At 36.0% G+C, this 26,998-nt stretch overlaps 2 protein-coding genes across 3 annotated transcripts in view; both read left to right on the top strand.

Annotated features, from left to right (window-relative positions):
- The window catches only part of LOC110458140, a 30,688-nt gene extending 18,028 nt beyond the window's left edge, over positions 1–12,660 (top strand). Inside the window, exons 15-23 of one of the 2 annotated variants that reach the window (XM_021509727.1) lie at positions 261–299; positions 1,838–1,897; positions 2,953–3,036; positions 4,964–5,014; positions 6,484–6,522; positions 7,537–7,590; positions 7,859–8,025; positions 11,601–11,720; positions 12,328–12,660. In XM_021509727.1, the coding sequence (XP_021365402.1) occupies positions 261–299; positions 1,838–1,897; positions 2,953–3,036; positions 4,964–5,014; positions 6,484–6,522; positions 7,537–7,590; positions 7,859–8,025; positions 11,601–11,720; positions 12,328–12,435 (722 nt within the window). In that variant the 3' untranslated portion in view covers positions 12,436–12,660. The remainder of the gene's footprint in view (positions 1–260; positions 300–1,837; positions 1,898–2,952; positions 3,037–4,963; positions 5,015–6,483; positions 6,523–7,536; positions 7,591–7,858; positions 8,026–11,600; positions 11,721–12,327) is intronic. The other variant, XM_021509728.1, reaches the window with a different exon arrangement.
- A 1,284-nt stretch (positions 12,661–13,944) lies between these two features.
- On the top strand, positions 13,945–25,467 carry LOC110458137. Its single transcript, XM_021509722.1, has 4 exons — positions 13,945–14,116; positions 19,632–19,686; positions 19,919–20,841; positions 24,048–25,467. Exons 2-4 carry the CDS (start codon positions 19,643–19,645, stop codon positions 24,215–24,217), a joined length of 1,137 nt encoding a protein of 378 aa, XP_021365397.1. The 5' UTR covers positions 13,945–14,116; positions 19,632–19,642; the 3' UTR covers positions 24,218–25,467.
- The last annotated feature ends 1,531 nt before the right edge of the window (positions 25,468–26,998 follow it).

Below are 26,998 nucleotides of genomic sequence, written 5' to 3'. Positions count from 1 at the left end.
TGAACCGCTTTGAGACGACCCACAAACTAGGTTGTGATAAAGCGGTATACAAGAGCCTCGAATTATTATTATTATATTATTATTATTATTATTATTCTATTCTATTTAGGACTGTAGTCAACGGCACGTCGGTGTGCTTTATTAGCTTGCATTTTCTGAAGTTACTTATTGGTAGTTCTTGCATGAAAAAAAGTATATCTTATCTCATGACAATCATTTTCGTAGCGATTGAATGTTTTGCGAAATGTTGTTTCTTTCAGGCCATTACCAACAATGTCGAAATGCAAACCATTACCAAGGTAAGTTAAGATGTTTATGGAAATGATTATTTAGAAATGTTCAAATGCTTAAAAGCCATATTTAATATTCTATAATTTTTCCAAATATATGGATGAAAAACAAAACATCTTTGGATTTGATAATTGGACAATTAGCCAATAGTTTTATCTAATCTTGACAATTTCATTGACAACTGAACCACTACTGAAACTGTTACCATGCATTGAAAAGGAGATGACTATAGCTTTGATAAATTATTTTCATAAAAGGATTCTATGCCTTGTATGACTTTCATGAAAATGAATAGGATATATTCAGCAACCAGGAATCGAACCCTGTACACTCGAATTGCTATACTATCGCCCAAACGCCCAAACGCCCAAACGGACTGAACTACCTGGTCAATAGAAAATCAACGCAATAGTGCTACAGTTATATAAAAACCGGAACTCATCGGAGGTTACTCTATATACGATAAACGACAGTTCAGTGGAACAGGCACTCTTCAACCACTCTTTAAAAATCAACTGTTGTTGTGACTATAATGGCGATGTTGTTTCATTGTTGATATCTACAAAATATAATAAAAGGGTCGATATTTTAAAATATAAAAACCGAATTGTCTCCGAGTGGGAAAAAATATATCCGGCTATGCTAGAGTAATTTGAAAAGTTAACCAAGAATTTGAGAATAAAACTATTTTATGTGAGAATATGATCTAAACTAAACTCTGTCCGTGAAAATAAATGCTTAATTGATTAATATTTTGCAAGGCTACTTTAATAAATCTTTCAATTCCTGTGAATAAAACACTGCAGGTGGGGGATGGGGAAAAGAATACACCTGCTCTTACCCACTGCATGTATCGTAAGAGGCGACTAATGTAAGAACACCCTGAAGAATTTCGGATTTGCATTGTTGTCCTCTATTTGGGAACACAAAAACAACAAAAATAAATCTGCTGTGCCCATTGCAATATATGGGATCTTTATTTTTTTTTCTACTTTTGGCTTGAATGTTGAGCGTTCGCCCAGGTAAGGAAGGCAATGGGTTTTGTACCCAGTCCGGGACATACCATAGTCCTTAAAATGGTTAACATTCAGCATTAAGGGGAATGACAACAACTGGTTCACCCGTTGTCAGTATAATGTGACCGGGCGGAATGCTGTGCTTAGTGAGATAGCACTATAAAGTCGGCATCAGATCCGCGCTATAACAAGGAGGCAAGTACACCAAAATACGATGTCTCTTGCATACACACACGCAAGCACACATACACTACGTACATGGAGGAACGTCCTTAACTGACCTTAGCTGTCAAAAGGACGTTAAACAAATTTGGACCATACCAATCCTGTGAATAACGAGCTTTTTGGTCATAATGTTCATGATGTGTTTCCTTTAGTTTAGAAATCTGTTAATATCCTGTCGCTGCTCTTTTATATCGATTACGATTTTGGATTTGGTCGTGGTTTATTGCTTTATAGATATATAGATATATTTCATTTGGCATTTTCACTTATTTTCACTTATTTTATTCTATGTATTTCCCGTTCAGCCCTAACGTCGAGATTGTTACACAATCAGGTCAGTCAGGTCTGCTCATCACACCATACCGGTAAGTACGTCAAAACATTGTCACACCCTAACTTAATTAGGGAGGTATATGGTAATTATACATTATCACACTGTGTTTTCAGGGTTTGTCGTGAGAACAATTGTCTCATCGCGGGCACGTAGATAAAATCGAGAGGCCACCACAGGTGGACTCAAGATGAGAAAATTGTTCTCACAACAAACCCTGAAAACATTGTGAGATAAACTTTTTATCATCTATATACTACTGCATTATTTATTTCTCCATTCATAAAAAGTCAACTAAACACTGTATTTTCCAAATGACGTCTGGGCTCATTGGTCATCGATCTCAAAACCTTGGTTTGTTTCAAACGTTAACAAAAAGAATATATGCGTGGAGGAATACTTAGAACCTTAAAACCTTGTAGAAAAAAATGTTTTTAAAACAATCTTACCGTCATTGGCTTTCCCATCTGCACATTAACGCTTAAACTTGTGTTGTTTTCCCCACATTTTATTTTCGTAAATTTATATTGAATTGTTTATGACGGATATTTCCGGTTTAGGACGTCACCTGACGCGAACAGATTTTTTTTTTGAGAAAATTCGTTCCCAACTGGTTGGAAATGGAAAAATCCCTTCTCAAGTTGTTTTGAGGTTGTTCTCAAGCCGTTCTTAACTTCTTCGAGAGTATTCCCATACTGACAACCCATACTACCGGTAGGTGGTATAAATTAGTATATAGATGATAAGTGCGTCTGCCTGTTAGTAGTAAAAAGCTTCTATACAAGATATATCATGAACCCATTTACACCATGGTATGTCGAGATACACAGCTGATTAAATTCTGGTGGTCATCGGTCAAGGTTAAAGGTCAAAAAAGGTAAAAAAAAAAACAACACTTGACTAATATCTAAAGAAAAAAAGAGTCAATTGATTACAGACTATGACCATAACCATTACTTATGTATTGGTATTCTCGATACATTAGGGGTAACGCTAACTTTCGCTCTCTTCACCTCTAGAATCAACTCCGAAGTTACAATATTGAAAATGATCTGTTTTGTTATTATTTTATTATTCATATCCTACTAGTGTGGAAAGAACTGTCACAAATTCCGCACAACAACGGTTACAACTATTACTACTGCCAAAAAGATGCCATCTCACACATTGCAGGTAAGTTCTCGGGTTTAAATTTGTGTGGTTATATGAATTCAGATGTACTTTATAGCCGACAATGAATATATTGACGTAGCCAAGTTGTAACACTGGCCTTGCATACACCTTGCATTTCGAAGGGACAAACTTCCATGATTTGCTCCAGGAATGAATATTAGAAATACCTAAAAGGAAGCACCTATTTGAAAATATAGAACGTCGATGAGGAAAGGCAAACAAAGTAAGTTTTTACTGCACTATATGAACTTTTTTCATCTTATGACTTATTACTGGTAATTAAGGTTAAAATAACAAAATTACATATCTATAAAGTATACCGAAAGATACGTAAATACAGAGTAAGGGCAGTAAATACCAGGGTTAAATAAAATTGAATATACTGTATAACATGAAATGTTCGTTGTGTATAAGTTTTCGTGGTTGTTATGGAACCACGAATATAAATCCAACGAGTATTTCTACAACTCGAAAGAATGTACAAAACGAAAATGGCCATGTCAACTGTAACTCGCACCGACGCTTTCTCAAAACTTTCAGTGATCAGTGATGTTCAAAGTTCATTGTGGACTTGAACGAGCGAAGCAGCATGAATTGGCTTCACAACTGAAGTCCTCAATTTTTTTAATTTTTTTTTCGCGGCAAATTTACAATTCCGGATTCCATAAGGCCGTGTTCCTATTCTAGTTTATTAACCAATTTTACATTTCCGTGACACAGCGATTCACAAACGAATATTTCAAGATAATTGGACAATTAATTTAAAATATAGGTATGTTTTTACTGAAATGGACATGTGTTATCAATCTGTTGTATACATATAATTCATTATTGACTAATTAAGTATGTGACCAATCAAGTGAAACGGTAGGCCTACAGGACGTCGCGAGAACAGGTCAGTGTTTTCTTAACATGATGTCAACACTCTCACCGCAGTTATGTTTACTTTACCTGTGTGATAATTATTGTCATTGTTTAACATGAACAGAGAAGTATGATGATGATTGAGACTCTTTGTCATTTTCAAACATACCGCAAGTGTGTTACGCCAATGATTCTCGGAATGGTGGATACATTTCGTTGTACGTGCATGGCTAACAACGAAAATTAATGCATTTCTTTGTTCAGGCTAACCACGAAAGTTTGTACCCACGAAATAATTTGAAAGCTTCAAACCACGAAAGAAAGTACACACGAACGTTTCATGTTATACAGTACCAAATGTAACGGACATAGCTACATTTCTGTTAACTATATGCGTTTTGTTACAGTATATGCCAGTTAATAGGATAACACTTAACAGTGACAAAAAAGTAGAAATCAGGACAACTTTGGTAGATGCATACAAAGTCACTTGGAGAAAAAAAAATACTCAATTTTCCTATACTAGTGGTGTGCAGCCGGATGATAGGGTGATTTACAGTTTTAATTCCATTTCACAATTGAAAAAATGCTCGTTTACATTTCTTTTTCTTTCACGATACTAAGAATATATGCTTCTTTAATGAATGAAAACAAATGCCTGAAGCACACCACAGACCCCCTAACTAGTGGTTATTAACAAACGTGATTTGCATCAGATATAAATTGTATCAATCAGCTGTTGTATTTTCGCACGGAGTTTGAGTTTAGATATTTTACTTGTGTGCTGACGCTTTGGTATATTGTATAGTATTTTGTTCCTATAATCTAGAATGTAATACCCAAATAAAACATCTTCAGAAGTAACACACATAAGAAGTATTTTATGAATACTAGTTCTGGTATTTGCATATTGAGGTACAGTTATGAGAACGCATTACTACCAAAAAGAGCGTGCGCATATCGTGCATGCAACGTCTGCGATCCTATAACTATATCTAGTATGTTATGAGTGACTTTTCTTCAATCAGTTTCAACATTGATACCAGATGTACCTTAATTTCAGATTCGGTTTCTCGAGTCCATAACCCGTGCGTATGTGTGCCAGCCAATGTCGGTAGGTCATCTTTTGACGTTGTTAGTAGTAATGTTCTCGTTAAAAACAAATAATAGATCTTGTATATTCTTTACCCCAACAATAGAATACACGTACGATATTCATTCCGTTAGTTTTTCGTGTGAGAGAAATTATTTTCGTAGTATCTTTCACATAGGTTTTACCATTGGTTTTGAATGGTGGTTAAGTTGCATAACATTTGTACTAGATAACCATGTTCAGATTCCATTGAAAGATAAGAAATGTGTAAAGTTGTGCTTTTATCATCCAAGTTACCAAAACATGGTGAAAGAAGCGTGTTCAAAGGACTGTATAAAGAAGGGTATATATAACACCCTCATTGGTCAATGTTTTAACGAGAACCATTTAGCTGTAATCTTCTTGAATGAAGTCATATCTTTCTTGAACAAATTTAAAAGCTATGTCATATTTGATCACAATTTTTTGCATGTTAAGTATGTTAATGAAAATTATCAAGGAGTGAGTAATACTTATTTTTTATTTATTTTTTGAATACGACAAGAGTTTGTTTCATGTTAACTAAAAACATTTTTGTTTCGTAAATCCAAATAAAGCATTTAGATATACTTTTACGTACATTTAAGGCAAAATCTTTATTTGGTTTTTATTTGACATATTAAGGTAATAGGTTTGTGTCACCATTTCTCAGTAGAATTTCTTCAAATTTTGTAGTTATATTGCTTTGAAGAAAAGAAAAATTTCTGCCACAAAAAAAATATAGGTTGTCAGAATTTTAAGGATTTAAATGGAAATTTATGTTTTTTGCCAAATAATGTCAATAAAAAGGATACTGCCATAGATTAGTATTGCATTAATGTATATCAATTTAATAAATGCTGAAATTGTGTAAAATAAATGACCTATAAACGATTAAAAATTGACATTTTATAATAAAACCATATACACATAGTAATTGCATGTAAGAGCTATCTCTCTTGAAAAACTTCACAATAGTGAAATACACAGGTAGCCGGTTTCCTGATGTACAGAAAAATGGACACATGTGACTCATTGATAAAAAAACAGTTGAATTAATGCATGGATTGCTTTGAAATACTTTAATATTGAGAGAACACACTGTGCTGTCAATAGTAAACATACAATATTCATCAGTTTAAGATTCAACAACTCTAGACTCAATAGAATATGCGGAAATTGTGATACTGTCTCCCTACGTTGGATTTTTAACTAGGGATGTACTTCCTATTTCCGTTTATCAATACACTCATTCGACCAACAGGGGAAAATCGACCTTCAAAAAACAAATAACAAACAGAAATCGAGAGGAATTGTAAAAGACTCGTCCCTGGACAGTGACCTGGTTTTGAAAATATCTCTTGCACGTTGTCAAATGACAATGTTATTTTTATCTAGTCGATATGCTAACATGTAAATGACCGGGGCCATTTCACATCCAAACACTTACTTACCTATCTTTGATTTTGCAGTAACATCAACATCAACTACGACAAGTCCTCCTATAACAGGTAGGGGTTTTCTTCAATGAAGCGTTATGCTTCTCGTGCATTTTTCATATGTATTGAATATTTATTTTATCGTTAATAATCGTATGAATTGAAATGTGAAAGACAGAATCCGGAACGGGGCTCTTATGGTGAAGCAGCCCTTGTAAACGGCATGCAATTTAACGAAGTATGGATGTAGTTCTCACTTACATGATACTTTAATGCTAGTTTATCTGTATATCGGCTTTATCAGCTGTTGAAGATGATTACATGAACTGTCTGTTTAAGTTTGGAAATAGTTACGAAAACACAACTTTCTCTATTTATTTGTCATGCGATACTATGTATTTTGGATATAATTTTTAGAATATCTTTTTATATTAATGTTTCATTAGAAAAGACCTTTAATCAGAACCTCCTTTGCCTCTAGAATATTCGAACTATCTGTAATTGTCTGCGTATGTAGATAGCTAAGTTCCCAATATTACCCAAAACACCAAAGTATCTCTTTCATTGTACATCTACACCTGTTCAAGACCCTAATACGTGACCCTAAATGAATGTTTCTTCCGGCACGATGAAGAACCAAGTGCAAAGAATATCATGTTATAAAAAGAAAACAGGGTGGTACTTAAACAACATTATGGGAATGGTTATTTCTTTGGTGAAAAATCAATATAAACTTAAAAGTCGTCTGTTTCGATTACTCTCACGTTAGCTTTATCAATAACTGTATCCATCCATCCAAAGAATGGGCGAAGCTCAGGCCACCACCTCGACTTGCTGAGCAGGTAATCATTAGATTAGGAAACTATTTTCTATGGTTTGATATGTCTTAGTTTTAAATGTTTGTGGACCTGACTGTGGTGAAACATTATGTGGGATGTTCACACCGTTGTTCGTCTGCATCTATTTCTACATTTTTCAACCTTTAACTTGATGCTAATCCTAGAGTTTTGCGTTGAAATGTTGCCGTACTTAAGCACGGGTCATTTTCACGTCGCACCATGTACTTACATTACTTTGTGTTTGCAGTTACATCAACATCGAATCCTACTAAAACTACAACTACAATTTCTCCTCTACCAGGTACATTTACTGGCTTTCATCAATACAGCGTTATTGAATAAGTGTCTCATTAAAGAGTCTAACCAGAGACCACAATGCTAGTTGACCTCAGTCTTAGTTGTTAATTGTTCTGCCTACTCACTGAGTGGAATGGAAGTTATTCAATTGATATGAAGATCAATATCTAAATAAAAAGTTCATTTGAACGAAGCCGTTTGTTATCTTATGCTAAATAGTGATTTGGCTATGGAAAATTAATTAGTTTAATTGAAATTTATATTTCACACAGATTTTAAATTGTGCAATACCATCGCCTTGACCATTGGCCTAGCGTACGGTGAAGTTTTAAAAGAAGGTAATTTCACCTGCAGTGATGGAAGTCACGCCCTTTCTGAAGCTACACCAATGAAATTGTGCAACGCCACAGACTCTTCCAAGTGGATCAAAGGTCAACATGTAGGTAAAAAATGGAAATTGATATTTCAGAAATATGTTGATATAGACTTTAATCGATGCATCTTTATAAACCTATATACATTACTAATACATTTTCATCATGTGCTGTGTAATAGTACCGCAGACATAATTCCGAGTAACGGCATGCTAATATTTGTAGGATTATTAGCCAAGCCTAGGCTTGTCTCGTCTCAGTTATTTAATTAAATCATAAGTTTTACATAAGTATATTATTTCTTAACAACCAACGCATATTCATTATGGAAACGTTCATTTATACCATTCTAAAAAGTATGTGGGAAATACTCTATATCCTTGTGCTCATGAGCGTGCCATTTGTTGCCCCGTTGTCCTTACACTGGTTGTCACTTTGAAGATGTTGTAATATATGGTTATATACACATATTGTTCAGGTCTTTAGTGTCAACCTAATTCTCTACGTCACATACACGCTTAACTTATGTCATCCTGTTCAAACGTTCTTGTGACCTGATTAAACATGGATTGTTGTAACCTGACGCCATCTTGATTGTTTGTATCATCGAAGTCCAACTAAAAGACCCAACATGGTGTTCAGAAGTGAGATACAAACATTGGTGTAAGATAAACCACTTTCCAAGTCTGTAAAAAGGACGGTAAGGAACAAAATGGAAACACTGGCTGGCGCAATGCTCCATATGAACTGGGAAAACCATGACCTCGAAGGGGAATGGAAATCTTTTAAAAACCACGTGGAATTCATTTTCTCGGGTCCGCTCAAAGCCAAAGATGAGAGCGATAAATATGCATACCTGATAATATGGATCGGCGAAAAAGGTAGAAACATTTATCAAACTTAGAACCTAATGGCTGATGACAAAAAGTCATTACAAAAACACTATGACAAATTCCAAGATTACGTAAAACCAAGGTCAAATCAGATATACAACCGCTACAAATTCCATAAACGTGTACAGTCAGATTCAGAATCATTCGATCAATTTGTAACTGATCTGAAACTTTTGGTGAGAGATTGTGACTACAATGACCTTCAAGAAGTTATGGTCCGTGACAGAATAGTCATAGGAATAAAAAGTCACAAAATCCGTGAAAAACTAATAAATGTAGGAAAAGAACTAACACTCTCTAAAGCGGAGGACATTGCTCGCCTGCATGAATTATCATCGGTTCAAGCCAAAACAATGTCGAGTTCGGTTTGCGGTGACGTTAAAGTCAGTGCTGTCAGGCAAAAATATTAAAAAAAACACAACAAAAGCCAAAACCGAATACTTGGAGAAAATCTGAAAACATGAAATATGGGAAATGTGGATATGAACACTCCAGTGATCCTACTAAATGCCCAGCTAATGGTGAAACGTGCGGACAATGTGGAAAGTTAAACCATTTTGAAAAAGAGTGCCGAAACAAAACCAAGTGAACATTCAAAAGAGGAAAAAAGGTTCATGTCTTAAACGATGACGATTCTTCTTCACACTAACTATTCCTTGGGTACATAGAGTCAAATGTACATGCTGTGGACATAGAATGGACTGAAAATATAAACATTGGCCCTAAAGGCAAAACTGTAAAATTCAAGTTGGACACAGGAGCCAAATGTAATATCCTACAACAAGCAGTTCTGAGGAAAGTAACCAACAAAGGTTACCGACTCGACAAGACAAATGTCAAGCTGAAGTCGTACTCTGGACACCGAATCATACCTAAAGGATCGGTTCAACTAAAACGCACCTACAAGGATACTGAAACGCACATAAGATTCGAAGTTACTGACTCTGATGCAGAAGCTTTCTTGGGCGCAGAAGCATTTGCTGCTATGGGACTGATCAAAAGGATTCATGAAATAAAATCCACACCGGAGAACTGTGGCAGTGTACCAAACGACATTTACTGCAAGTTCAAATAAAACTTCGAAGGGCTCGGATGCCTACCGGACACTTACTTGATAAAAGTTGATAATACAGTGGGACCGATCCACGTTTAATACACCTCATGGCAGGTACAGTTTTAAATGCCTTCCTTTTGGCATAAATTCCGCGTCCGAAGTCTACCAAAGAACAATCTCAGAAATGGTCAAGGACATTGACGGCTGTGATGCCATCATAGATGACATTCTGTTCTAGGGAAAAGACCAGGAGGAACACGATTCGCGACTCGAAAACGTCATGAGACGCATACGCGAACATAGCCACAAACTCAGTGTTCAAAGGTGCGAATTCCGGAAGGATCGTGTCACATATGTGGGTCACAAGCTGACCGCCGACGGAGTCAAACCAGACTACGAGAAAATAAGAGCGGTACAGGAGATGGAACGGCCTAACAACGTGAGCGAGTTGCGAACTTTCATGGGATTCATTCAATATCTCGCGAAATTCCTACCGAATTTGGCAAATGTCAGTGCTCCACTTCGTCTGTTACTTGAAAAAGAAACGCAATGGCGTTGGGACAAGTTACAGGCAGACAGTTTTGTCAAACTCAAAGAAATGATAACGAAAGCACCAGTGTTGAGATATTTCGATCCGAAAGAACCAGTAACCCTAACAGTTGACGCTACTTCCAAAGGTCTTGGAGCAGCTATCGTACAACACGGGCAACCCGTCGCCTTTGCGTCGCGAGCGTTAACAAAGAGTCAACAGAATTATGCTCAAATCAAGAAAGAGGCCCTCGCTATCGCATTCGGATGTGTGAAATTCCACCAATACTTATTTGGAAGGACCGTGACCGTTGAAAGCGATCACAAACCGCTCGAATCGATATTCCGAAAATCATTATACCAGGCACCTGCACGACTGCAAAGAATACTGCTATCTGTACAGCAGTACGATTTGAACATTACCCACAAATCGGGTAAAACGATGTTTCTCGCGAACACGCTCAGCCGAGCATTCATGAAAGAGTCGGGCGATGACCTAATTCCGGATCTAACCGTGAATACGCTTGCATATCCTCCGATAACGCCGGAAAGATACAGTGATTGAATTTCAGCAGGCAAAACAAACGGACGAGGTAATTCAAGTACTACAAAATGCTGTCAAGTCAGGGTGGCCGGACTGTACAAACGTTTTTGTGACCTGATTAAACATTGATGGTTGTAACCTGACGCCATCTTGATTGTTTGTATCATAAAGGCCCAACTAAAAGATACAACAGATGTGACAATACTTGAATTCATCCTTAGATTTACATGGCAGGTGACACTAACCTTTTCAGAATAATCCATATAAACCGCTCCCTTGTTCTAGTGTTATCGGTTTTGAGCTCGAATAACGGTTTTGTTGACTCATCGGTAATCTCATATCTTTTTGAGTCCACATCGATAAACATTTTATTGTTGTGCAAACCTAGCTAAAATAAGTAGATATAATCAATACATTGTTACGTAAATTTAAAAAAAAATCGAAGGAAACGTATTGACGATTTCTGAAGAATAAATTGAAACTGTATAATGATAAATAAAATATTTAGGCTTTTGATTATATGTACTAATGAAGATTTGAAAACATGAATCTCTGAAGAAAGATATAAACTATATGGGATAGAATATTTATCAATATTATCGTTCCTGGTATCATTTCCAGGTGATTTCCCACTGTGACAGTATACCAATGTTTTCTGCCATCGCTTCGTTCGCCGGTCAAGTGTACACCCACGATGGTTTAGCCGGGGTGTTCCTTGGATGCAACAGCACACATATTTCTGTAAGTAACGCATGCATGAAATCGTCCAAAAGATTCCACTTTAGGTCGATATAAGTTCTGATGAATTCATGAAAACCATGACTACTTCGTTACTGAAAAAGGCTATTTTATTAATTTATTTACATGAAAAGCACTCTGTCCTCACAGATGGTCGTACGGCTCATGGGTCTTCTGCTACATACATCTGCATTTCCCGTTTCTTTTTAAGGATCCCTGTCCCAGTTCCCCCTGGTTTTTACTATATATAATAACACCCCCTCAATTTCGTTTCGGATATTATATATCACTGTTTGGCCAGAATACCTCTGTTAACCAGGCACTTCATTCGGTTGGCGACAACGCAACATTCTGATGTGTAGGATTTAAATCCCAGTCTAGCCTCGCTGCTGAGTGTTTGCAAAGTATTGTTTCCTTTTTACGAATGCTTTATCAAAGCTATAGTAAACGCTAGAACAGCAGTTTCCGACGCGTAGATAAGTACCTGTCAGTGGTACGGGGATCCTTAACGTTTTGCTAGATGGACATACATGTAGATCTTAATTATAAACAGACCAACATTGTTGCAGGAAATATGTATTGTAAACTTAATATTGTTTTTTTATTGCAGATAGCCTCTGAAGATTGTACGCAAGGCCTGACCAGATTTTATATTCCTCGGGACGGAAGAGATAGCTATATTCATTCCGCTATCAATTACTTCACCATAAGTTGGTGAAAGGATCAGTCAAGTACTAGTAATCTTCCCGACATACTGCATGGACTGTAAACACTTGTATAACGACAAAAGTGTACTGAGTACACGGCCGTTACAGATTGATTGTCGCAGTATTTACCGAAATCTATCATTTGGAAGAGCGTGCTTAAGTTTTGTTAGGTATTAAGGTAAATACTTACAAAATTTTAGATGCAATTACTTAGCTAATCACAAAATAAATATTATGCAAGTATGCTGTTGTTACTTCTGTAATTTTAAACGGTTGTATATAGGTGTATTTGAAGTTCACCACTGTACAGCTAGGTCACAAACATGGAACCAAATGAACCTGTTAAGAATTAGCATTTCATTTCACAAAGATTTTATTGAATATTGCATCTTATACAAAATCAAAATGAACTGGGCAACAGGCATAATGCCTATACAAGCCCTCTCCTGGAAGAATTATTTGCATGAATGACATATAATTTTATTTAACTTTTAGTTGATTGATTTTATGTCATGATAATTTCCTGAAGCATTGCTTCAAATGAATCATTCATTTACTCTTTTCGTGAAAACTATCAGAATAAAAATATGCATTGTACTTCTAATGATCTGGATCCCTTGTACCAGTAAAACATAGGAATATGCAATAAAACACGGATTTCGAGACGATAAAAACCTTATACATGCACACGCATCAATTGGAAAAATAATAGTTATACGCAGGACCACAGTTTTATTAGTTGCTATGGAGATAGATTATATTTTACATATCAATTCTTTACTGCGCAATGACCATCTGTTACAATGTCGATATCTTGTAATAAATCAGAAATCCATACTTTGGTGAACACTGCTTGTCAACTTAATGAAATAGTCTAGCTCAGTGATGTTGACATGATGATTTCGTTGTAAGTATGATATTCATAAAATATTACCAACACTGACATGTACTGTACACGCATTTATGTACACACCGAATTGTAAATACTCTATATTTCTTGTTTTGTTACGCTATAGATCACACGAACATGATACACTGTTTGTACTTTGTATATATAAGCCTCTCTTTGTCTGCATGCCCTGAAACCGTGAATATATTGACTTAGAAATTTGCATATTCGAAACCATTGTTGTAAATATTCAAATATTACAAAGATGAAATGTTTAGTTTTAGTTTGTAAAGTTCGTGACATGTCACATGTAAGTAGATTCTAAGAAAATACCTAATTAAATGTACTCTGAAATAATCTTCTAATGTATCGCATCAATTGTATTTCGCTGTGTGAATGTTTGTTGTACATATGTGGCCTCTTGTTACACATTGACGTACAGTTGAATGAAAAGAAAATATGAAAATTTAAAATCTTATTAATATTAAAATGAGAGGTACAGTGTACCAGAACGTCCTGAAAAGATCAATATAACCAACCTCTTATTTAAATATAGGATCGTTAACTTGCACACGTGTCACAGTACTATACCTAGACAATTACAAACACATTTCAGTGAGTGCATCCTCGGGCATATACAGACGTACCACTTAGTATGTACTTCGCGCAAATAGCGCAGAGTTTGCTGCCGGAAGATTATTTAACCTTGTCGACGTAAGGCTACAAGTTTTAAACGTCATAACCATACATTTAGTAGTGAGAAGGGGAGACCTAGTTTATCAAGCTGTATAATTCAATACAAGGTAAGTATTGCTAAATATCATAATACATACAAACAGTCATTTTCCTGCATATATTGGTTTTGATTTCCTCAAATGTTACATATTTTGTTAAGCATCAACTCTTTAATTACTCTACTGTGTGCATATTTATAAATTTCCTAAACAGATGAACAAGAAAGTGTTCATGTCATACTCAACGAAAAGAAGTTTATCACTAGAGTATCGATATATCTTACTAAAATAATTTTAACTATGATTTTGGCGACTATAAAACTACTATATATAAATATAAAAATATACAACAAAATTATCTTAATATAAATAAGGTATACGGGAACATATTCGCCCTTCGCCTGTACATTCCAAATTCGCCCAGTGTTAACAACGCCTTTCAGATTTAGTTATTATGTAAATAATGTTGTTCGCTGTAATGATAAATTTGCCCTAAGTTCAAAGGGCGAAAATGGCGAAAATTAAACTGCATTAATTGCCCGTTATACAGTAAATATATAACATTATGTAAGCATGGCACAAGTAGTTTAATTTACATGTTAAATGTCACGGTGTTCTGTTACTGTATACAAAAAAAGATGTTTATTTTATCTTCCAAAGTCAGTGTTAACAAGATACACATATTAGTAATATATTTAACAAATTTCCAATGAACGGTTACATCTATTGTTTAATACGAAACTTCTATGATCCAAACATCTTCAACATTCGAGGCGTAACGTTACTTTCGTTCCCTGTAAAGAACGTAAAAGTGTGTCGCACCTGAAACTTCGAGGATGTATTTTTCCCAACGGAAATAGTTGATACCGGTNTGATGGGTTCTTTCAACTAATCCGCAGTTACATAATGGACTTTCCTCTAAATTTCTTATGTATGAGTGTTGTTTAAGATTACTACATTTAAGCCTTAATCGTGTATGTAAAATTTGAAGATGTCTACTTCCAATGTTAAAATATTGAGGTATTATTACTTTATCCTTTCGTAAAAAACTTTTGATTATGTTAACGGACGGATTCTCACGAATATCTACAGGCAATGCATTCCATAATTGTACTGAGGAATTTAAAAACGAGTCTTTATAAAATTGAGTTCTACATCTAACAGAATGTAAATTGTTTGAATTTCTAGTATTATGCATATGACTATCTGATACTTTCCCTGGGATTAAGTTTGAGAGATAGGATGGAGTTTTCTTATGATACATTTTGTGGAACTGTAAAATTTTATGATTTTCCCGTCTATTAGATAATTTTTCCCAGCCCACATCTTTATACAATAAAGTAACACTTGACAATTTTGTAGCACCTGTAACTATTCTCGCAGCTTCTATCTGGACGTTTTCTAAATTTTGACATAGATAGTACCGGTGTTATTATGTTTAGAACCATCAATGAAATGCTTTGCAACAGACAACGTTAAATAATAGATGTAAAAATGTATACGGCAGACGTGTCAAGAAAGACATTAAAAGCAGATTATATAAAAGCCGTAGAAATATGAAAATCCAACATGTTGCAATGGGGGGGAGATCGGATCAATTTTAATGACTGCAATAAGACCATATAAGAAACCCCAGTGTGTACAACGGTTTCACATTAGACGCACCTAAGAATCATGTATTGGTATACAGTCACATCACGCCTTTACCAAGAAGGTGGTCAAGCTGTTACGTCCGGTTTTATCTGACCTGTCCAGAGAGACCATGCTGTTGTAAATTTAGAAGATCAATGTACGAAAATGTATCATGATATAAGAGATTACTAAGCATAACGTGAGACTGTCTCAAAAATGGGGCATATCGTATAAGGGATTATTGAGCAGTCACAAGTTATCTACTGCACTGTGTAGAGGTTCATATAACACAACCAGTGAAAGGTTTAAGTGTGACATTTGAACGATTACTCGCTTTTTCATATACCTGGTCATAGATGTGCGAGACTATACGAGCCCCTCGTCTCGCTGGCTTACTTTAAGGTAATTTGCCCGTTGAAGATGACAGATTACATCTCGAAATACCACACATAAATATTTCACTGATTTAAGTACAGTATATCTACCTAAAGACGTCCTTAAATGACCCTATAAACCTAATCAAACCAAACTTACCTGAAGCAGATGTTAAGAATTATATTTACTGCAAAAAATAAATAAACGCTGGGAGGATTTTTATTTACCCATTTTCTATGTGCTGGCACTCCCACCGGTTGCTCGTTTTTTGAGATTACATTAATACCCAATTTTTCAATAATGCAGGCCTATATGACGATGTTTATTTGACGGGGTGTAAAACAATATATCATTGCCTATCTATCACGATATATCAAGATTCAATTTAGTCATAAGATAGAAGTTTTAACATGTAAGTTTGCTGATCTTATTGTTTTCAGTTTTACCAAGTTAATGGTGTATGGTGTATTTTACCTTACATAACATACAGATTGTATACCTTGAGGATGTGTTATTCACTCAATAACCTAATATTAATTACTATTCATAAATGATGTGTGTATGAGAAGAGACGTAAGCATTTCAAGGTAGGCTACCACAAACAAAAAGTACCTGTAAACGTTTTAATTAAAAAAATGTTTTCGTTTTTTTCATCATTGTTTAAATTGAACTGCTGCTTATTCTTTTCTTCTCTTTCCTATTCTGCTTCTTCTTCTGCATACTCTTTTACTTCCTCTTCTTCGTTCCCCTTCTTCTTTCTCTTCTTCGTCTTCACTCCCCCTCCTCCTCCTCCTCCTCATAACTGTTTAGACCTTTAATATTCAAAATGAATATATATTTAACATCAAAAAGTGGGATGTAACTTATGAAGCATGCTATAATTGAATTCGAAAGGCATTGCCGAGTGTAGTAGACTTTCACACACTACCACATGTTACATACAACGTACACCATATACAATAAAACTATCAACATATGTCAAATCAGATATCACATGTTTGTTACACGACCTCCGTCCGACCTGTTTCAAACGACCATTGATAAGTGGGATTGATGTCTGTAACAGATGTCCAAATTGTATTATTCTTTTAAGTTCTGAAATCCAATTGTGATGTACGACAGATTATTAATTCATTTTAAAATCAATTGCGTATGACTGAAAAAATATTTCGTGATGTATACTAAAAAAATTGAAGTATCAAGCTATCGGTTGCTATATTCATCTGCGAATTTGCGGAGCATGTTTTCATGTTTAATTGGTGAGAGGGAAACGGGGAAAATAATAAAACCGAGCAGTATCCAGATTATCGGATTTGAAGTATTCAAAGTCATGTGGAATGTCTTTTATTTTAATGCGAAAGCACAAAAATAACACCATCGAAAAGCGAAGTTGGCCCTATATATATAATAGCATACAACAATAATGATAAAATATGCTCGATCACTTGGCATGGTCCAAAACAAAAGGTTAGTACTCCAACTCCATTACAAAAAAAAATGAAAATAATAATGTATGAATATAATCAATAACAAGGGAAAGATCATCCACATGTTCATATTTTAGTACCTCACTATAACTATTTGTCTTAACTGTTTATTTAATTGGCATGTTAAGCAATGTCTGGCTTCTCCATACTTTTCTTTTCAATTATAAACGTTTAGTCGTGTTACTTTCATGATATTTTGGCATACCTACAATTTGTCTATTTTGGTCACTTTCAATCAAATGTTGTACCGTGAGAAATTCTTGACTTGTATTACAACAATATGATAGGCTACTGTGTTTATAAGTCCTGCTATATAACGTATTTCACGAGGATTACAGCATACAAAATATAACATAACATCAAAATGTAAACACAATGTAATACATACAACTACGGAATAAAACAAAATGGAATGCATGATATAACACAGTCCGTCGTTAAAATATGCCATGGCAAAATCGAAGGCAGTCGTTTAGCAATTGGATTTGTTTTATGTAAAAAGTGTTTAAAAATCGCATGCTTCTGTCTACAAGTGAAAGTTTGTGTGTAATGTCTGTTTGATGTAGATGTAACAAAAAACTTGAAAAAAAATAACAATATAAAAAAAAAAAAAGTGTTTAAAAAGTGACCAATCGTTAGGACAACATCTGTCCTTTGAAGAATGTTAAATACAACATAATACACTCAAGTGTGACTAACAACTAGATATTTTCTTAAAGTATTTCTCTGCCACACATGTGTTTCCCATTTTACTTTCTTTTTATTATCAACGAAAGTTTGTTGGCCTCAAGGTAGAAAGTCAATGTTTCCTTTTTAGTTGAGTATATTTGTATAGAAGACCGGGAAACATATTGTATAAATTCAAACATAAACAGTTACATAGTTTTTCTTGTTTCGTAACTGTCTGTGAAACAAAATATTATTATAATGACGCCTGTTTGAAACATCGATAAAATATAAATTAAATTTAAATTCAAACTGTAATAGGATTTGCGCTATGTGGAGTTTATTGATCGATGGTTGAGCTTTCTCAAAATGAAATGTTGATGCACCTAAAACACACACATAGGAAATCACCATCGAATTTTGGTAAAACATGAACATTTTGCCGAAAAACAATCACATTGCACCATACAACTGTTTAAGTGGACTCATCAGTGATGACGTCAGGGACCGCAAAGTTAGAATCCGAATTGATCACAATAACACAACTTGGGTAAAAGTCGTTCATTATTTTAAGTTTCTCGACATCAAAGCATTCCCACTCAGCTGCTGCTTTTTCAAGAAGCTACTTCAACAGTAAATTTTCATTTTGGCATAACATAAAATCAATTGATAGAACTTGATACATTTATATTATATCATTATCACATCATCTTTTAATCCGAGTACACCAAATAAACCGGATAATTTAGTGAATAGCTCCGACTAATGCCGGCTAATTTTAGGGGAAATCGCTTGCATGATCTCATACATACACCACTATATGTAATGAAAATAAAAGAACTTGGTCTCCATTTTATTTCCGCATTCTTCTCCCTGTTTCACACGCTCTAACTTTCAGAACTATAAATGGCGCATTTGACGTATTTCTCATAATAGTTATATATACGGTCAGGTATTTTATAATGTGTTGTTGGGGGAAAAGGCTTCATGTAATCTTGGAAACATGTTTCCAAATTTCATAGTAATTATATTGCAATAAAATAGGTTTAAAACTCTGAGTTAATGTATGAAGTAAGCTTGTGCCTGTACAGGTCTGGCCTATACCACGTAACTGGTGGACATTTCACACACATTCAATTTTGCAAGTTGCAATAAGTGTTCTTTTACAAGGTTTTATTATTTTCACGGTTACTTGCATATAAACACATACACAATTTAATGATAAACAATTACAATTAAGTAATCCTTAAAATCTAACGATCTCATTACCATTAATATAATAATGCAGACGTTTGTATTTTGCGATAATACTGCACCAAATCAGGGACGTATATACTGTCCCTGACCAAATCAACTCTATACTCCGTAATTCATATGGCAATTTTATAAATGACTTTATGTAACTGATGTTTATATCTTTATAGACGAAGTCGTCATGAGCGGATCACAGCCATCAGTACAAGTCTCCAAGCTAGAAAGGTAAGAGCCCTTTATCATATACCAATATACACCGTTACATGTCAGGATTGCGTAGGTATTTCTCTTAATCCATTGCTTAATACTACAAAGCTATTTTTCGTTGCCTTCATATTAATATACATTTTTCGCCAAGATTACGATTTATTCAGAACTGGATGTACTTTTCATAATTTCGACTTTGCTGAAATAATTAATCATAAATAGTTTTCAAACTTTAATATTTCTTTTTCAGATTGAAGGAAATCAGCGGACATGGCGCCATTGGTTTACCTTGCATTCTAGTCATCTTGTTTATGATTGGACAATGGCTACACTACAAATTCATCGTCACAGGAAACGAATTACTGGTCAACATCAACTTTATAACTCTACCAGCGGTACAGTGTACCCTAGACATTTTAACATTTTTTCTATTTTTCACAATCAACTCATCAACATCCAAGGATATAAGCGACAAAGTGGAAGGGATTATTATATGTTTTGTATGTCATACTTTTGGGATATTTTTAACACAATTCGTTGTTCACCATGCCGAGAGCATATATTTCACGCCAGCAGCTTTCCTCGGCTTGCTATTCCTGGTTCTACAGGATCGTATATGCACCGGAGTCTGGGAAAGACCCATCAGATTGGTGTGTCACGTCGTTATGACATGCGGAGCAATGTTGATGACGTCACATCAAGATGACAGCAACGCAGGAAATGGATCTGTAGCAATAGCTATCGTGTTTTATTTCAATTTGCGGAACATAATGCTAAAACGACTTGCAACAGACAATATACGTCTCGTGCTGCGCATGCGTGTGCTATGCACGTTTGTGTCAACTCTGATGTTGGCGTTATTTATCGTTGGTCTTCTTGGAGTTCCACACGTGACGTCAACAATAATGACTGCATTGTTCTCCTCTGCTGCCTCAGTTCTTACAATGTATATTTTATTAAACTTTGTCTTTCTTACACATTCTGTATTTTTTGTTACGATACTACACTTATGGAGTCGGATTCTACTGCAAGTGATGTTCTCGTCCCCGGCATCCTACGTGTCTCTCCTTACAGTAGGCGCTGTGATAGGCGTTACAACGATCATTTACGTTACCTACGACCCAGATAAAAAGGGCACAGCGATACCATTGAAACTAAAGGAGCACACCAAACGTAAGATATGGGTTTTTTTCTTTCATCATTTATGGCTGCAATAAGTAACCTAGATAATCCGTAACGAAAGTATACCTTGTCGATTTGATGAATTCAATGTTATATACACAATTATATTACGGGATTTTTTTCAAAATAAGTGTTTTATTATAAGCCATTGTAGTTTTTCTTCTTCATATATGATACCTGTCTCCCTAGTGTTACGTTAAAAAGCACTTTAATATATTCTATATTTATGAATATTTTACAAAATATTTCAATCTTTTCGTTAAAGAAATATTTTTTATATATGTGTGTGTCTGTGTGTGTTATCGGGGGGGGGGGTCTGCAGCGAAAACATCGTGTGACACATACGAAAGTCTTCTGAAGAATGATCGGGCTTGTTTTGTATGGTGTTGAAATTTATGAATCTATAATAAAATTGTTTGTATAAATACCAGTTGAAGAAAATAACATGTTTTCAGAACACTTTAGAAGGATTTTGTAACATTCCTAATAAGAAAACTGGTTATATGGTCAGTAAATATGTTTACCTTTTACTTGTCTTACTTTCTGCATCGAAAAAATAACGTTTCTTTCCTTGCGCCTTGTTTACTAAACGAGTTCTGTTAACCTGTTTTTACTAGACAGACAAAGCAAATATCGGTAAAACTTTCGTGGTATCTCTGCGTTCACGGGAAAGAAAGAAAAATAAGAAAAAGTAACTTTAGAGCCGAAGTCGTGTTCCCCTTTCAGATAATTTATCCATGGCCAATTTTGTAACAAACAATGTGAAATCGAGCAGTATTGTGTCGAGTATTGTTGATCTCACTGATGATGGGGTATGTGTTACCAGTATTGTGTCGAGGGTTGTTGATCTTACTGATGATGAGGGATGTGTTTTAAGTATTGTGTCGAGTGTTGTTGATCTCACCGATGATGGGGTATGTGTTACCGGTATTGTGTCGAGTATTTTTGATCTCACTGATGATGGGGTATGTGTTACCAGTATTGTGTCGAGTGTTGTTGATCTTACTGATGATGAGGTATGTGTTACCAGTATTGTGTCGAGTGTTGTTGATCTCACTGATGATGGGGTATGTGTTACCAGTATTGTGTCGAGTATTGTTGATCTCACTAATGATGGGGTATGTGTTACCAGTATTGTGTCGGGTATTGTTGATCTCACTGATGATGGGGGATGTGTTACCAGTATTGTGTCGAGTATTGTTGATCTCACTGGTGATGGGGTATGCGTTACCGGTATTGTGTCGAGTACTGTTGATCTCACTGATGATGGGGTATGCGTTACCAGTATTATGTCGAGTATTGTTGATCTTACTGATGATGGGGTATGTGCTACCGGTATTGTGTCGCGTATTGTTGATCTAACTGATGATGGGGTATGTGTTACCAGTATTATGTCGAGTATTGTTGATCTCACTGATGATGAGGTATGTGTTACCAGTCTTGTGTCGAGTATTGTTGATCTCACTGATGATGGGGTATGTGTTCCCGGTATTGTGTCGAGTATTGTTGATCTCACTGCTGATGGGGTATGTGTTACCAGTATTGTGTCGAGGATTGTTGATCTCACTGATGATGGGGGATGCGTTACCGGTATTGTGTCGAGTATTGTTGATCTCCCTGATGATGGGGTATGCGTTACCGGTATTGTGTCAAGTATTGTTGATCTCACTGATGATGGGGTATGTGTTCCCGGTATTGTGTCGAGTATTGTTGATCTCACTGGTGATGGGGTATGCGTTACCGGTATTGTGTCGAGTACTGTTGATCTCACTGATGATGGGGTATGCGTTACCGGTATCGTGTCGAGTATTGTTGATCTCACTGATGATGGGGGATGTGTTACCAGTATTGTGTCGAGTATTGTTGATCTCACTGATGAGGGGGTATGCGTTACCGGTATTGTGTCGAGTATTGGTGATCTCACTGATGATGGGGTATGCGTTACCGGTACTGTGTCGAGTATTGTTGATCTCACTGATGATGGGGCATGTGTTACCAGTATTGTGTCGAGTATTGTTGATCTCACTGATGAGGGGGTATGCGTTACCGGTATTGTGTCGAGTATTGGTGATCTCACTGATGATGGGGTATGCGTTACCGGTATTGCGTCGAGTATTGTTGATCTCACTGATGATGGGGTATATGTTACCAGTATTGTGTCGAGTGTTGTTGATCTTACTGATGATGAGGTATGTGTTACCAGTATTGTGTCGGGTATTGTTGAGCTCACTGATGATGGGGGATGTGTTACCAGTATTGTGTCGAGTATTGTTGATCTCACTAATGATGGGGTATGTGTTACCAGTATTGTGTCGGGTATTGTTGAGCTCACTGATGATGGGGTATGTGTTACCAGTATTGGGTCGAGAATTGTTGAGCTCACTGATGATGGGGTATGTGTTACCAGTATTATGTCGAGTATTGTTGATCTTACTGATGATGGGCTATGTGCTACCGGTATTGTGTCGAGTATTGTTGATCTCACAGATGATGGGGTATGTGTTACCAGTATTGTGTCGAGTATTGTTGATCTCACGGATGATGGGGTATGCGTTACCGGTATTGTGTCGGGTATTGTTGATCTCACTGATGATGGGGGATGTGTTACCAGTATTGGGTCGAGTATTGTTGAGCTCCCTGATGATGGGGTATGTGTTACCAGTATTGTGTTGGGTATTGTTGATCTCACTGATGATGGGGCATGTGTTACCAGTATTGTGTCGAGTATTGTTGATCTCCCTGATGATGGGGTATGTGTTACCGGTATTGTGTCGGGTATTGTTGAGCTCACTGATGATGGGGGATGTGTTACCAGTATTGTGTCGAGTATTGTTGATCTCACTAATGATGGGGTATGTGTTACCAGTATTGTGTCGGGTATTGTTGATCTCACTGATGATGGGGTCTGTGTTACCAGTATTGTGTCGAGTATTGTTGATCTCACTGATGATGGGGTTTGTGTTACCGGTATTGTGTCGAGTATTGTTGATATCACTGATGATGGGGTATGTGTTACCAGCCATGCGTTAGTTCTATTTGCTAATACACGCACGTGTTAATAAACTGTGAAGCCTATTTATAATTAATATGCGACATGGCCCCTTTATAACAGTACAAACCTGTGTTTCGAAAAATGAGTTTTGTTCATATTTTGTCTTGGGAAATTGTTACCACTTCGACTTTGTTTTTTATTGCAGTTTCCCAGTATGAAGTGTACACCCGGATGGAGTTCCTTATATACGTTGGATGTGTAATTGGACTGATAAAGTGCCTAATGCAGCCAGGTCTGAGTGAAAGAGACCGATTGAATCTCCAAAATATCGGCATACTCAGTACTGCGGAGGATAGACTTTCCAATATCTCTTGAAATTGGGCATTAAAGATAACTATAACCTTTCCAGTACGTTTGAACTAGGCCATTAAAGATAACTATAGCCCAGCAAGAATACACAAATATTCACCGGTGGAGTTGTCAGTACTGTGAATGATAGTGGAATTCGAGCTTATATATATTATGGCTAGATTGCTTTAAATGTGACATTTAAGAATCCTCATCCCACTAAAAACTGTCACCAGGTATTGAAAACTGTTTCGTCCGGCATGGCCATGGTAAAATACATAAATTCAACAAAGAAAACCATACCTTGGGGCACTCTCTGAGAAATCGTAAGGATGAAATAAAGAAAATATAACCAGCACCAGTATTCTCATCTTCGCTAGCCAAGGGTTACAATCCGGTACGACCTACCTATCCTTAGCTAGCGAAGATGCAGTATTCTGAGTGTAACAAAAGTATCGGGCCTAGACCTGGATTCGAACCCCAGACTTCAGCCTGTAATATTACCGTACTAACCGACTGAGCTATCTGATCAACAGAAAAATCCCGCCCAAACAGTGCTTCAGTTATATCCAAACGGAAGTTAAAGGGAGATAAGAAAAAACACAGAGTAGTGGGACGAGGATCCTTAAGACGAGAGAATAAACATTCCTATATAGATAGTTGTAGGGTATATATTATGTCAATGAATGATGTATCCGTTATTTATTATATTACACCTTATATTCAATCACCAATTGGGGAATTTGATTCTCGGTTTCCACAACTTTATAGAGGAAACCATAAGCGAGGTACTTAGAAGCATCTCGTGTGTTTCAAAGTAGGACACCATAACCAGCCGTGGAACATTTTGGCCGTTAATACATGTATATGTATCTGTAACAGTTAGTAAAAGAATGTCCGTCTGCAGGGATTGTCATACGGAAAACGCATGTTAATATGCGTTTTGGGGTAAAGTGATAAAATATTGCCTCAATGCATACTTGCATAGTGCATATGACTAACTTTCTACTAATAGAACAGGCGCTGTGCAAAAATGTCCATCGTAGGCACAGGGACCAGGGAATGTGTTACAGCTATAGTTGGACCTAAACAAAGGTGTTCAAAGATATTTGACATGCTTTAGGGGTTTAGATCGACTTTCGGTAAAAATGACACCACCAACGATCATAAATTCAAGAAGGAAGGAAAGCTCTCTATGTCGAAATGTTGACCCCACCTTACTTTCTTGCATCAAAAACAACATTTCTAGTTGATCTACGAATATATTATCATTGGGATGTTATTTTTACTGAAAGTCGATCTAAACCCCTAAAAAATGTGAAATTACTCTGAACACCTTAGTTTAGGTCAGAATATAGCTGTAACAAATTAGCAGGTCCCTATGATCGCAGGGGCAATTTGCAATTTGTCTTAAAAGAATAAGAACTCAATGTACCATTACATGTACGAAGTAAGTGAAGCAGGGTAAATGATGTAATGTTCATATCAAAGTCCTTCTTAATAATATGACAAATACAAAATGCAATTTGTGTCTGAAATGTACATGGCCTTCACTTTACTTAAGATGAAAACAAGCGAGCCAGTCTCTTGTCAAATGAGTGCACACCTTTGTTGTTTTGATCTGAAGATTTGCTTACGAATAAACTAAAGTTTCTATTTTCCCTCTAGATATACTAAAAAAGTCAAGCTCACGAACAGAATGTTTTGGCGCATTTAACTTGAAGGTGAATTAAAAGAGTTTGCAAGTCAGTCGAGTGCCGACAAAATGTGTTGACGGGCGATGTCGATAGGTGATTGAGTGCAGTAAACACCCTGTATAAAACATGGTGTCTATGTTGATTGTTTATCGCCTGAAAATTGCGAAACAAAATGACGAATATAAATAAAGTTTGTCGGGTATCAGAATTGTTTGGTCTTGAGTTCCAAGTAACCAACAAATTCCAAAATAGTAAGTCAAGAACGCAGTCTGAGAAACTAAAATAACAGACAGTAGTAACAAATCAAGCGACTTCTTACCGCTTCCGCTCTAACATTTAATTATCTATTGCAACTGGAAGAGAGGTAGATAATTCTCTTGGGAATCAAAACCAAAATGATTCTTTATATCTGTGACACATGAACTATACTGGCTTCCTTCAGTTTGATTTCATTACAGAAATAGATCATTCAGCCTTGATAGAATTGTTATATGTATAAATTCATGGTGCGATGTTTAAATGGCATCTTAGAATGTACCTTCCGTTACACATATGGAGCAAAAAAGTCATTCCAACAGTGTGGACAAGTTTAGGTTGTCAAGTTTTTGGAGCGATCCGCTCCTTTTTCAAGACACGGTGAAACAGAACATTTACATGTACATATACATCATATTACAAGAAGATAGAATTGATATACTATAATTGAAAATATAGCTATTATATAAAACCAATAGTCCCCTCGGCTAAAGACAGCCGAAGGCAGCAATTAAGCTGAGAGCATCGCGGACAAGGAACGCTGATGTAGAGGACCTATTCTTGCGCAAGATGCACTTTCATATAAAGTGAGTCAACGAGAGATATCAAAAACGTGGAACATGTGCATTTGGAAATCTGGCCCGGTAAATGTGAAAAATCTCCAATCTGCTACGGAATGTCTGATTAGTCGCCTCTCAATACTGCGATGGATCTAATTGACCCATTCCGGTACATATATGTATACCCAACGAATTCAAAGAAGCTCACATTTCGAAGGTCCATATTAACTCAAACATTTCGGGAAAATTCCGGGCTTTTTCTCGATAATTTAAAGATGAATTGATTCCTTCCCATT

The sequence above is a fragment of the Mizuhopecten yessoensis genome, unplaced genomic scaffold (assembly GCF_002113885.1).
Source record: "Mizuhopecten yessoensis strain PY_sf001 unplaced genomic scaffold, ASM211388v2 scaffold9433, whole genome shotgun sequence".
Taxonomy (NCBI): domain Eukaryota; kingdom Metazoa; phylum Mollusca; class Bivalvia; order Pectinida; family Pectinidae; genus Mizuhopecten; species Mizuhopecten yessoensis.
The sequence above is the reverse complement of the archived record's forward strand: the minus strand, read 5'-3'. Positions and strand labels throughout refer to the sequence as shown.